At 70.4% G+C, this 13,187-nt stretch overlaps 1 protein-coding gene across 1 annotated transcript; it reads right to left on the bottom strand.

Annotated features, from left to right (window-relative positions):
• Positions 1-2,985: 2,985 nt before the first annotated feature.
• On the bottom strand, positions 2,986-12,222 carry TIMP2 (TIMP metallopeptidase inhibitor 2). Its single transcript, XM_086473487.1, has 5 exons — positions 12,096-12,222; positions 4,504-4,604; positions 4,288-4,396; positions 3,811-3,935; positions 2,986-3,364 (listed from the first exon to the last, which is right to left on the bottom strand). The coding sequence occupies exons 1-5, from the start codon at positions 12,220-12,222 to the stop codon at positions 3,164-3,166; spliced, it is 663 nt and encodes a 220-aa protein (XP_086329613.1). The 3' UTR covers positions 2,986-3,163.
• Positions 12,223-13,187: the final 965 nt, after the last annotated feature.

Below are 13,187 nucleotides of genomic sequence, written 5' to 3'. Positions count from 1 at the left end.
CAAGGAAGCAGAGCTCGGGAACGCTGCCACAGCCAGGAACAGCGAGCTGTACGCCAGAACGACCCCTCGATGGAGAAAGGGGCAGGAGGCAGCAGGACAGGCAGGCGCTCCTCCTCCCGCCGGCACAGCCGCCCCAGCACTCACAGCTCCGGCTGTGCTCCTTGGAGAGCAGGTAGTTGGCGAGCGGCGGTGTGTAGGTCAGGCACTGCACCGTGGAGTTGAGGAAGCAGGTGTTGCCCAGGTTCTGCAGCCCGGCGCCGATCCGGTAGATCCGCTCCCACTTCATGGAGAGGCGCTCCACAGGGAAGAGCACCTTCTGGGGTGCGGGGACCCCGTCCCCTCGTCCTCCCGGGCCATGGTCGCTGTCTGCGGGGAGTGGGGTGGTGAGCCGCGGGGGTGCAGAGTGTGGAGAGGGCCCCCCCTTCGCCCCCTCTACCTACCCTGCTTGCCGGGCGGCTCCTCCTCGGGGCCGCGGTGGCGGCCGGTGGCCCCGGCCCGGGGGTTGAGCAGCACGTACTTGCCCCGCAGCAGCTCCAGCTCGCAGGAGAAGCCGCGGCTGGCGGGCTCGAACTCCATCTTCTGCAGCAGCACCTTCTTGGCCGAGGCGGCCAGCAGCCGGCCCAGCTCCCCATCCTCGCCCGCCTCCGCCCGGCCCACCGGCTTCAGCGCCTCCTTCAGCTTCTCCACGATCGGCATGGCGGAGGCCGGCGGCCCCGGCTGCGGGAAAGGGGCGGCCGGTTGAGCGGGGGGGGGGGGTGGAGCCTCTAGCCCGCTCCGTTCCGCGCCGCTCCCGCCGCAGGGCCGTGTTACCAGGGCAACAGGCCGCGGCCTAGGCCCCGCCGCAGGCCCCGACCCGCCGCCGCGCACCCCGAAGGCCTCAGCGGGTTCCCCGCCCGCCGCCGCCGCCGCCGCCGCCGCCACGGGCACCGCGTCCTCCCGCCCGCCGCCACCCGCGACCTTGAGCGGCGCAGCGGCCGCCGCGCTGCCCCGGCCCACCCGCTGCCACGTGCGGCCCGCCTGGTACCGGCGCTCCCGCCACGCCCGCCCCACTACCAGGAGAGGGCAAAGGAGGGCCGGGCGGGGCACAGGCCCCGGCGCCGCCTGTCCCGTCCGGTCCGGTCCGGTCCCGCCGGGCCCGTCCGCACTCACCATCCAGGCCCCCGCCGCCGCGCGCACGTGCAGCCGCCCGAGGGAGGAGGTACCGCCCCCAACCGCGGCACGAGCCGCTTCCGCGCCGGTCCCTTTAGGGGGCGGGGCCAGCGCCGCTCCCGCCCCCTGCCGCAGGCGCGTTCCCTCGTCTCGCCTCGCCCCGCCCCCTGACCGCGCTCCGCCCCCTGACTGCGCCCCGCCCCTCCGCATCCCTCCTCCGCTGAGGGCGGAGCCGCGCTTGCGCGTTGACTGGAAAGGCGAGGGGGCGGTGCCTGCCTGGGCGGGGGACCGTGACGGTCACTGTGCGCAGGCGCGCCCGCCGCGGCCATGGCGGCCGCCGCCATCCATCCCCGGGGGCCGCGGCGGGGCGCGGGGCGCCCGGCGGGATCCGTCCGCTGCTGGGCGCCGGGGCGGGGGGGCAGCGGGTGGGCGGCCGCAGGGCCGAGCCGGAGGAGCGGATCCCCTGGCCGGGAGCTCCCTCCCGGTGCAGCCGCCCCCCGCCCGGCACCGGAGCGGCTGCGGCGTCGGGCGAGGAGAGACCGAAATTAGAGCACAGGGACGATAGAGCCGGTGGCAAAACAAGTGGCACTATTACACGGAAGGCAGACAGGCAGCAGGCAGGAGTAAATGGCACATAGGCTATAACCATACAGAAAGCGCATGGGCCTCGCTGGGGGATGGAGCAGAGGTTGGGGGGTTTTGTCTTTTTAATGTTTCTCTTTTAATATGTTGAAATTGCCCAGACTGGTCCAGTACGACATCTCAAACCTGACAGGGATGCACAGCATGAAAACGCCCCCCCCCATCCTGGAGCGGGCCTGCGGGGGGTTATACCCGGTGCGCTGCCAAAACGGCGGGCCGCGGGCTCGCGGTGCCGCCAGCATCACGGACGGGCAGCCCCACGGCACGCGGTGCTGCCGCAGCGGGGGAACGGCTCAGAGAAAGCGGGGCCTGAGGTGTGCAGGAGGGTTCACCGGAGGGGACGGGGGTTTTCCTGCGGCTGCATGGCCGCCTGTGCCCAGCCGGGTGCGGGGCACCGTCCCCACCGCCGCGGAGGAGGGAGCTCGACCAGCTGCCGTGGCGTGGCACTGCCGAAGGCCGTGGCGTGGCTCGGCCGACGGCTGCATGAGGCCACGGGCAACACCATGTGCCCGCGCAGCCGGAGCTCTGGCCTCTGGTGCCCTGCCGAGGGGGGGACTCCCTGCCGAGCGTCGGCTGCAGAAGGGCCCAGCCACAGCTCTGCCCGTGCAGGGGGTCGCAGTGGGTACGGACCCCCCCACGGCGCTGGGGAAGGCCCTGAACCCCGCACTCACCTCGTGTCCCCGTGGGGAGAGGGGCAGCAGTGCCCTGGTGCACGCGGGGGTCCCTCCAGCCCTGCTAACATGCCCCTCAGGCTTTTCGGGACAGGGCACCCGCGCAGGAGCTGTCCAGCCCCGCGAAAGGCCCGTAGCCCCTCGCACACAGCCGGGGGCTCCACCACATGGCGAAGCCCCCCCCGGAGCCCCTGCCTGGAGAGCTATACCCTCCATGCACCCCGAAGGGAGGGACGGGTGGTGGGTGGGGAGGGGGACAGTGGGGTCCTCGGTGCTGGAGGGCATCTGGGGACGCTGCGGTGGGGAGGGCTGCCTGGCAGGAGCTGCTGGGGGGGCTCCCCCGCGGCGGGGGCACTGGTAGACCTGCTACGCAGACGGGGCAGCTCCTGCCACTCACGAGGGTTTGATTCCTTCACAGCTGCCAGGGCTGAGCGTGGCCAGGCAGGGGGGTGACCCCAGCACGGGGGTGCCCCTGCGCCCCCACTCAGCCCTGCAGCGCCCAGCATGGCTGCAGGACGCCGGGTTGCCTGTGACAGAGCAGGTCCCCATCCCTGCCCCCCCACACACGTGTGGCAGCCCGGGGACCCACACGGCCGAGCGGATTTTCATGCTGTCTCCAGGAATTGATATCAGCGTGGACCAGTCTAACATCTCGCAGGTTTTTTTTTCTTCTACTGGCTACTGGAATGCGCTCGTTTGGCTTAGGGGTCCTCGATGTCGAGAAACTCTTGCTTGGGGGGGGCCATGCCGCGGTACCAGGCGCATGAGCCGTCGCTCCTCTTGATGCAAGCGTAGTGCTTTGCCTGCCGCCCATCCACGTTGTTCTTCTCCATCGCCCAGTCTGTCCAGAGACACTCATCCGAGGAGGAGACGAAGCAGGGGATGGAGAGGCAGCGTGAGATCTGCGCACAATGGAGACCATTACCGACCGCCCCGAGGGGGGGACATGGGGACAGGAGGGGGGGCGGGAGGAAGCACCGTGGGGCAGAGCTGGGGCTGGTGGTCCTCCGCAGCTCTGCCTCACCCACCCCCCCAGCTCTGGACCAGGGATGCCAGGCTTCCTCTTCCCTGCGGGGCACGGTGGGGACACCACTCCAGTGCAGGGGGGCTGAGGGAACCGCTGGGTGCGGGTCCCAGGGCTGGCCTCGGCTCCCAGACCGAGAGAGCCGGAGGCTCGGCCGCCCTTCCCATACCCCCGGCCGCGTGCTGTGCCCCCTGCCCAGCGTCAGCCTCGAGGGATGGGGAAGAGCATCTCGCCGCGGAGCCCACGCCTGCCTTGAGGCCACAGACCCCCCCCAGCACGGGGAGCGGGGCGCAGCCCGGGCTCGGGGGCAGCCCGGCCGCTCACCTTGCACTCGCAGCCCATCTGGTACCGCTGGTTTAGGCTTTTCTTCTGGGTCGGGCTCAGCGAGTCCCAGGTGGAGACCAAGTCGCAGAGCGTGATGTGCATCTTGCCGTTGCCCTCTGACTTGCCTGGGGAGGGGCCAGACAGACGACAGACACTCAGAGGGTCCCCCCAGCCATCCCAGGACCCGACATTGACTTGGGGTACCTGGGGCTCAGCGCGGCCACCGCTACCCAGCCCCTCCCGCCATGCACTGTCCCCACTGAACCCCGGGGAGCAGAGGCTCGTCCCCCAGCTGCCCCTGCCACAGCCCAGGGCTGCCGAGCATGGCCAGGACAGAGCTGGGGGGTCCATCGAGGGCTGGTGGGAGCAGGGCACGGGGTGCTGTGCCTGGGGAGCAGGCACAGACGTCACGGGCATTTTGGGAGGGCCAGCACTGCCACCAACGTCCCCCGACAGCCCTCGCCCATGGCCACCCACCTGCAATGAGATACTCCTTCTTCCCGCCGGTGTCCAGCAGCCGGCCGCACACGGCGGTGGATGGAGCCGTGTAGATGAACTCAATGTCCTTGTCGGGGCCCTTAAACATCTGGGGAGAAGGAGCAGGAGTGAGCGCCCAGCACAGAGGCTGCCCTGTCCCCCACAGTGCCCCGTCCCCCGTCCCCCCCCAAGTCTCCCGCCCCAACGTGCCATTACCTTGATCTGCTTGATTTCATACTGGATTCGTTTGATCGGATTCCCGTATATATCGTTCCCTGAATCCACCTCTTTCGCAGAGACGGCCTTTGCCCGGATCACTGCAATGGAGGGGTGTCGAGGTCAGCAGGGGTGTCCAGGGACCGGAGGTCATGCTCAGCCCCCCCATCCCACGGGGGCTCCCACCCTCACATGGGGCCGGCTGCCCACATTGAGCCCCGCTGCCCTCCCTGCGGCTGCCTGGCTGCCCGTGGAGCTGGCTGTCACACGCTGTTCCCAAAGGGACGGGGCTCTGGTACATGTGGGACAGTGACAGGCAGTGTTACAGCAGCACCCTCGCCATGGGTGATAAAGAAAGGTCACCCTGGGATCACCCTGGCCCCACCGCCACCAGCCATGCCGGACCGGTCGCCCTTGGCCAGTGCTGGCTCGATCTCTGCCCAGCCCCTGCTGGATCCGTGGGCACAGGCTGGCCCTGCCCAGGCTCGTGCCTGTCACCCAGATGGCACCAGGACAGCCAAAACCTGCCAGCAGCCTCCTGGGAGCACCGTGGTATTTGTCCCACTGTGATTAATTAAACCAGTCTCTGATGAGGGCCCCAGCCAAATGCCTGCGTGGCCTGGCCAGGCTGGAGGAGAAAAGGGCAGAGGGAGCCATTTGGAGGGTCACCTCTGGGTGCAGAGGGAGGTGGGACCCACGTGCCCGCGTCCCCATCGCGGCCACCTGCCATGGCCAGCACGAGCACCAGCGCTGCCCACCAAGTGCCTGCACAGGAGCTCATGCAGGGGGTCCCTGCCAGCCCCTCTGCACCCCCACGCCACGGGAGTGGGGGTCCCAGGACCAGGCTGCCTTCACACCCCGCAGCTGGAGCATGGGCTCCCCGTCCACCACGGAGGGGTCCCAGCTGCCACGGGGCGATGCTCCGGCTGCCGGCTCCCTGCCAGATCTCAGCTACCGCCGCGCGGAGCCTCACGCCGTGCAGGTGCCGAAACCGCATCCTCTCGGGGCTGGGGGCTGTGGGGTGTCTCTTCCTGCCCTCGCTGCCTGCAAAAATAACTTGGGGATGCCGAGAGCTGGGGCAGTGGAAAAACACAGCCTGGTGAGGGGAGGCAGCGAGCTCCCCAGCCGCCTGGCCAAAGCCAACAGCCCTCGCAGTGCCGCGCGGCCCTGGAGCGGTCCCAGTGCTCAATGTCGAAGGACAAGGTCTGGTGCCCCAGGGCTGTCGAGGCTGCGGCACCCTGGAGCCTGGGGACAGTGACACAGGGACCGCTCTGCTGTGGAAGGGTCCCTGCGGTCATGCTGCCAGCGCAGCCCGGGGATACACGAACCGGCATGTGAGCGCTCGGCACGTGGCGGTGACCTGCGGGGTAGCCGGGGCAGCCAGGGCGGGCAGGGCAGCGGGCAGGGCAGCCAGCTCACCCTTACTCACTGGCTCGGGACACGGCGGCTGGTTTGGCGCCGCGGGGCGCAGAGTCGCAGCCACGTGCGGTGAACGCAGGCACTCAGGGCCTGGATCCCTGCACCGCGACCTGAGTCTCCCCACCCTGCCTGGCTCCCTCACCGGTGCGGGGATGGAGCTCCCGGCCGGCCCCAGGCAGCCCCGGGGATGCTGATGGCGCAGCGGCAGCCCCAAAGCCGCAGCTCCTGCTTGGCACCCTCACAGCCAGGGAGGGGGCCTGGCTGCAGGGCAGGGGCTCGCAGGGCTCACCACTCTGCCAGGGGTGCTGCCATCCCCCGGGGAGGCAGCTCCCCATCCCTCAGGGGCACCCCAGTGCCCTGCCAGCCCCACTCCATGTGCACGCTGCGGGGTAGGGAACGGGGAGCTGCGCTTGGGCCGGTTGGCAGGAGGGCAAGTGCCAGCCAAGCCAGGGACACAGCTCGTGTCCCCCATCTGAAGGTGCTGGGGTGGGGGAGCAGCCGGGGACATGCAGGCACAGATGAGCTTCCCTTCCTTTGCCGGGCATGGCAAGGAGAGGGAATCTGACCGCGCTCTATAAATACCGTGGGGCACAGGGGCACGCGGATGGGCTATTTAAGCTGAAGGTCAGGGGGGCACAGCCCCACATGGGTACCGGCAAGTGCCAACAGGGTTTACTCAGCAAAGGAGGAGGTGGCCACCAGCATGACTTCCCAAAAGAGCCATCCCTGGTCAATGCGGGGACTCCCTCGGTGCAGGGCGGGCGGACGCAACACCACTGGGGCTGCACTGGGGGCTTTCCCCCGTTCTGCTGGGGAGTGGCCGGGCTGCCCGGGCACGCACGTCTTGGCGGTGCAGGAAGCTCTGGCCTCCTGGTCCGCAGGAGGGCCCGTCCCTCGGCACAGGCCCCCGCCCGGGTCCCTGCCAGGGCTCGGCACACACGGCCTCGGTCCCTGCCCGCTGCCAGCGCCCGCTCCTCTGCCAGCGGCATGGCAGGGTCACCGCAGGCACGGGCCACCCCTCGCCCCCCGACCCAGTGGCCGCCGCATCCTCCCGCGCGCCAGGCCCTTCGCTGCTCCGCACATGTCCGCTGCGTAACTTGGGTGCACCCGAGCAGGAGAGCCGCGCGCCGACGCTGGCCCCATGGCTCCAGGCGCGGGGAACGGTTCCTGGTTCAGTGGGCTCCAGCCTTTTCCACTCACGTGCTGATGAATCACTTGACAAAAATGCAGCCCAATTCTAGGCGGATTTGTTCTGAACAGTGCGGCTTTGTGGAGGGGACGGCTGTGCTGCGCTTTCCCCGCCAAGACCCCAGCGCCGCAGCCAAGCTGCTCCGCGCCAGCCAGGAACCGGTGCAGTGAGGAGGGCGAGCCGCAGGGATCGTGGAGGGGAGCCCCGGAGGAGAGCCCGGCTGCGACCCTTGGGACGAGGAGGCAGGGCTGAGGGACGGAGGAAACCCCCAGGTGCTCAGAGACCGGCAGTCGGACCTCCCCAAACACCAATGCCCCCATTGGCCGCATCGCCCAGCACTCCTGCCGCCGGCCGGGACAGCCACCAGCCGCGGGAGCCCGGACCCTCCATGGAGCTGAGCCGAGGCTCCACCGGGACACACGGCAGGCGCAGCATGGCACCGGCACCAGACAACCGAGTCCGACCAGACCAATGCCGGAAACGCTCCTTCCCCACGTGGGACAAGCCTCAGCAAGGAGACTTACCGCAGGGCGACTGGTGGGACCCCCACCGGTGACAACCCCTGTGCTGGTCCCCAGAGCTGCAAGCCATGGCCACCCCGTAACGAGGACCCTGGAGCCCTCCTGGGGCAGACCCCCATGAGGCAGCAGGTCCCCTTGCTGCCCTCTGCCACCAGGGTCGGTCCCACCGCCCCAGCAGAGCAGGGGAATTCACCGCCACAGCCACCGGCCGCCTCCCAACACCGCTCCTCGCTGCCCCATCCTCCTGCCCATGGCGGGATGCAGGAATGGGCACAAGGGCAGGCAGGGAGGTGGTGACTTCCCACCCTGATGAGCCATGGCAGAGGGGACAAGGAGCCCAGGGCACCCCGCAGCAGAATGGTCCCCACTCCCTGCTGGGCAGTGGTGCCGCAAGGAAGGGCCCCACGCTGGGGCCCAGTGACCCTGCACCGCTCCCCATGGTTGGGCGATGAGCGCTCGACCAGGTGGGACAGACTGGAGCTGCGGTGCAGCTCCAGGAGCGAAGCTGGGGGCTAACAGAGTCACCCAGTGCCACAAACCCATCAGATAGACTCTGGGTTTGCCAGCCGGTGCGATGCTGTCCTCCCTGGCCCCTGCCATGCAGCTGCCCCAGCTTGGGGCTGCACCCCATGTTTCTGGCTGCTGAGTTCCTGCTGAGGACAGTTGCTGCCGCAGCAGGAGCCGCTGTGGGCAGCTGGTGGGGAGATGCTGCAAGACCCCACGGGGAAATGCGGCACCCCCAGGTTCTCCCTGGGAAAGGGGGAAATGGGGTTTGGAAGTGGTGACCTGCCCAGGTGAGACCTGCCAAGAAGGGAAGCTGTGTGGTGGTGCTGCTCTGCAGCCGGGGCAGATCCTGCCATCGCCCACCCCAGCTCGGGGGGGCTGCTGAAAAGCGCCTGCGTGTGCCCCACTGGCAGAGGGGCAGCACAAGGAGCCTCAGCCCCAGGACTCCTGGCCAGAGATGTGCCGAATGGCTGCCCCTTCCTCCACCATCCCACCCCGGACCCCACCACGCGGCCCCACCGACACCCACCCATGGCTGCCTGGGCAGTGCCGGTGCCTGCAGACCGCGGGGGCCGCTGCTGGGCTGAATGGCCGGGGAACAAAGCTCCCTTCTCCGGGGCTGCTGGCAGCCGGTGGAGCGGAGGGGCCAGCTGCCAGTGCCAGCACTGCCCGCTGCCCGCCCGTCCCTGCCAGCCCGGGTGCTCAGCCCTGCAGCGGGGGCAGCCCCAGGGTCACTCCATCCCTGCTTGAGGCCGGCAGAGCCGAGGAGCCGCCAAACCACCCTTGGGAGGGACTCCCACACCTCAGCCCTGCCTGGCACGCAGGCAGCGACCAGGCCCTGGCAGCCGCGGGGGCAGCGACGTGGGGCACCCACCGCAGTGACAGGGCGGTTTGGGGCTGCGGAGGCTGAAGGGATGTGGAGCCGAGCTGGGCAGCCCTGCAGCGGAGGCCACGGGGGCTCTCCTGGTGCACGGCAGCGCCTGTGGCGAGGCGGGATGCAGCGCCCGGGCACCAGGCCCCGCTCGCCCGCCGGCCTGCGCAGGAGCCAGGGGTTCCGCTGCCATGGCCGCCTGCGTCATCCCGGCCCTCTGACGGGAGCGGGATGGGGCCCAATCAGCGGCGGCCCCGGCCGTCAGCCCACGGCCCCTCCGCACGGGAAGGGCTATGGCCGCCGGAGCTCAGTGGGGCGGCACCGGGGACCCGCAGCTCCTCTGCCCCACTGGGGCTCGGCGGGGCCCACCGGGCAGCCCTCGGCGGGGCCTGCGCCCACCTCTCTCCCCAAACATTCTCCTCTGCCTGGTCCCTGCCAACCACCAGCAGCCCCCACTGTTTCTCCCCTGCCTCCCATCCCGAGGAACCAAGCGCTGGGACAACTGGGATCGGCGCAATGCTGCCGGTGGTTGCATCCAAGGTGCCCCCCCCACGTCTCAGGCTGGGCACCGAGCCCCTGCTCTCCACCGCCCCATCGACCCCTCCTGCAGCCGACCCTGCCGCCCAAAGCCAAAGCCACGGCCATGCCCAGAAGGGCTGAGCATCACCCCCCTCACACCGCTCCCATCCCCACGCTGCTCCAGAGGAGACCAAGCAGAAGCTGGGTCTCCTGCTGCAGATCCCGGCCTGGCCACGTCCCCACCTGGCAGCCGAGCGGCCCCGGCAGAGCAACCCCCCGGGTGGGCAGGGAGAAGCTGCCAGCCTCAGCCACCCGGGTCCAGCCCGGTGAGGAATGGCAGACGGGGCAGCCCTGAGCCCTCCAGCCCTGCGGAAAACCGCTGCCCGGCTCATGGGCCAGGAAGCACAAGTGCAGGCAGGCCAGGTCACTTGTTCCAAGTCACCAGCTCTGGTGACACGACTCCCAGCCCCTCTGGCACCCCATGCCCAAGGCAGAGTTGTATCTGCCTCCCACTGCACCGCCTGGAAATGCAGCCGTGGGCTCCGGCTGCTCCAGAGAAGAGCTGGCTGAAGGGTGTGAGCGAGGGCAGAGGGGCCGTGGGGAGGCACAGACGGATGCGGCAGGTACTCCCCACGCCACAGAGCAGGGATCTGAGCCCCACAGGGCCAGGACCCCGCACTGTGCTCACCCAGCTCCCCCTTCCCGAGGGCTGAGCACAAGCCTTGGGGCTCATTGGCCGCCCTGGGTACAGCGAGCACCGCAGGGCATCAGCCATCGCCACACCACCATGTCTGCACCGAGGGGCCAGCCTGGCCACGGGCTGCTCCATCCGCAGCAGCCAGGGAAGGTCCTGGCAGCACCCGGGATCCCAGGCTCTCCCTGGGCTCCACGCACTCACAAGGAGTGAGCTGGCTTAGGAGCCTCCCAGCTCCAGAGAGTATCCAGGGGAAGGAGAAGAAGCAGCAAGAAGGCCAGGGATCACAGGCTGCAGGAGGGGGATCTGTGTCGCATGGGAAGAGAAGGCTGGGGAGCTCATCCCGGGATGAACCCTGCGCCCCTGAGCCCAGCACTGTCCCCACCTGGGCTCACACAAGGCAAGACTGATCCAGGGCCGCACAAGGGACTCAGGCTGAGTGCCAGAAGGCGCCAGCGCTGCAGGTGGCACAGCCCGGGAGGAGGCTGCCTCGGCAGGACAGGCTCTGGGCGTCCGCAGGACAGGCGCCTGCCGAGGGCAGCGGGGCAACCCGACCCGCAGGAGACCACTGCCCCGCCACGCTGCGCCCACCCGGGGGCCAGCTGAGACAGACAGGGCTGCCGAGACAGATGGTGACTCAGCAGCTGAGTCACGGCTGAGCCAGCACCCCGGGACGGGCAGTGAGTCACGAGTGCCCCGAAAAGCTGATGGGAGCGTGACAGGAAACTGCAGCCCCGCTCCCGGAGCGAGCATGGGGGGATCCCACCGTCCAGGGACACCGGTTCGACCAGCAGCTCCCAAAACCCAGCGCTCCATTTTGTCTAGAAGCCTTCCTGTCCCCAACATGCTCCGCGGCACGCTGTGCCGAGCAGCCGGGCCGGGCAGAGCCGGGGCACACGGGGCAGCAACCGGGCGCTGTGGGAGCTGCCCTCGTGGAGGAGAAGCGCCGGGAGCGGGGCCTGAAAGGGGCGAGGGGAGCCTGGGAATCCGTCAGAAGCATCCTGGCTCAGGAGCAGGGGACAGGGCAGGGCCATCCAGAGGCTGGGGCTGCCTGAGTGTTCGGGAATGTTACCTCTCCAGCTGAGCCTGGGAACGGCCCCGCAAAGGAGAGCGTCAGGAGCTGGGGCTGGTCTGTTTGTCTAATATGTTAAAATTTAATAAGGGCATTATTCATAGAAAGAGGAATCCAGACCCCGGCGCTGCCAAGCCCTCCCTTTCAGCAGCATCCAAGCCGAACAAAGTGGGACGGGGGAGAGGAAATGCCTGGAAATAAGGAACAGACGGGAGGTGACCGAGCCCGACGCGCTGGCTCTGCCGGGCTGTGTGCCGGTGCCGTGCGAGCGGCGGCCGCGCTCGGAGGGCCCCGGCCTCCCCCGGGGCCGTTGGTTCCCCGCGCTGCCACGTCCCACCGCGCTTTAATCCAAGTTGGGAGAGGCCGGGCTCGCCCGTGGCACCGGGGCTGCGCAGCGGGGAGCTCGGCCCCGGCCCCGGCCCCGGCGGCTCCTCGCATCTCCCGGGGAGCGACGCCGGGCGCGGCCGCGACGGTTTCCCCCGGGACGCGCGGGGAGGGACGGACGGATCCCGGACGGACGGACCGACCGCGCCCGGCCGCGCCTCTGCTCCCGCCGACACACCCCCGGGCCGGCCGGGGCTGGCGGAGCCCGCACCCTCCCGGGGCTGCGGGCAGGTGCCGGGGACCGGGGAGGCTCTGCCCGCTCCCCGCCTGCCCCCCCCCGCGCCGGGCCGGGCGGGGCCGCTCCGCGCCAACTTTCCGCCCCTTCCCCCCGCCGGGAAGTTCGCGCTGGGCCGGGCCGGGGCTGGCGGAGCTGCGGGGGCTGCGGGGACAAAGCGCGGGGGGCGGCGGGCGGCGCTCACCTACGTCGGCGTTGCAGAAGGCCTGTTGCGGGTGGATGGGCGAGCAGCTGCAGGCGTCGGCCGGGCGGGCCCTGCCGAGCAGCAGCACCGCCAGCCAGGCCAGCAGGCTGGGCAGCGCGGCGGGCATCTTGCGGCGGGGGCGGGGGGGGGAGGGCTGCAGCCTCAGCGACCCGCCCGAAAAAGCCGCATCCACCGCCGGGCCCCGGCCGAGCCGCCGCCGCAAAGTTTGGGACCGGCAGCCGCGGCCCCTGCGCGGCGTTTGCGGGCGCTGCTGCTGCTGCTGCTGCTGCTGCTGCGGCCGCCGCTCCGCTGCCTTCTAGGGAGGTGTTTTTCTTCCTTCCCCGGCTGCCGCTCAGCCTCGCTTTTTAACGTGCTCCGGGGATTTGCTGCTCCTCCTCTGCGTGGCACGGGGCCAGCCCGGCTGCTCCCGCCCCTCCGCAGGATGCGGCTCCGCGCCGCCATCGCCTCCCCGGGCCCGGCCCGACCCGGCCCGGCCCCCGCCGCGGCCACCGGCCGCCCCCGCCCCCGGCCGAGCCCCCCGCATCCCGCCCGCCCCCGGGATCCCGCCGCTCCACCGGCCGGGCGGGGCCGGGCAGCGGGAGGGGAAGGCGCCGGGGGCCGACCCGGGAGCCCGGCCCCGGCTCGCAGACCTGGCGCCGGGCCTGAGCCGAGCGGAGCAGCAAATTGCAGGGGAGGGCTGCGATTATGTCTGTGCCCAAGCATTTCCTCTCCCGCCGCCTCCTCCGGCTCATCCCGTCCCCGTGCCCCTTCGCCTGCTCCCGCCTCTGCGCCCACGGCACGGCCGGGCGACGGCCGCCTTCACTCGGGGGTCCTGCGCCGCGGTGGCGTGCCCGCAGACCTCGGGCTTCACCCCCTCGGAGAGGGGTCCTGCCCTGGACCACCTCGTCAAAACTCCTGCCTTGGTCCTGAGCTGGCTGTGTTGCCGCGGAGGGTGTCGGGGTGCTGCCAGCCTCACCGTACCTGCACCCCCGCGCCCAGCCGGCTGCACGAACGTGCTCCATCTCAACAGCGGTGCCTTCGGCCGGTGAAGCGGGCCGGGAGCCCAGCGCTGCCTCTGGGCAGGGACACGGC

Source organism: Leptosomus discolor, chromosome 15 (assembly GCF_034619465.1).
Source record: "Leptosomus discolor isolate bLepDis1 chromosome 15, bLepDis1.hap2, whole genome shotgun sequence".
Classification (NCBI taxonomy): Eukaryota; Metazoa; Chordata; class Aves; order Leptosomiformes; family Leptosomidae; genus Leptosomus; species Leptosomus discolor.
The sequence above is the reverse complement of the archived record's forward strand: the minus strand, read 5'-3'. Positions and strand labels throughout refer to the sequence as shown.

Bases quoted from the DNA above. Each gene is read 5' to 3' on its own strand.
- TIMP2 (XM_086473487.1), bottom strand. From the start codon at position 12,222: ATGCCCGCCGCGCTGCCCAGCCTGCTGGCCTGGCTGGCGGTGCTGCTG. The intron at 3,936-4,287 runs GTGGGTGGCCAT...GCCCCTCCCCAG, and splicing joins GAAGGAGTATCTCATTGCAG to GCAAGTCAGAGGGCAACGGC. The intron at 3,365-3,810 runs GTGAGCGGCCGG...CATTGTGCGCAG, and splicing joins AGATGGGCTGCGAGTGCAAG to ATCTCACGCTGCCTCTCCAT.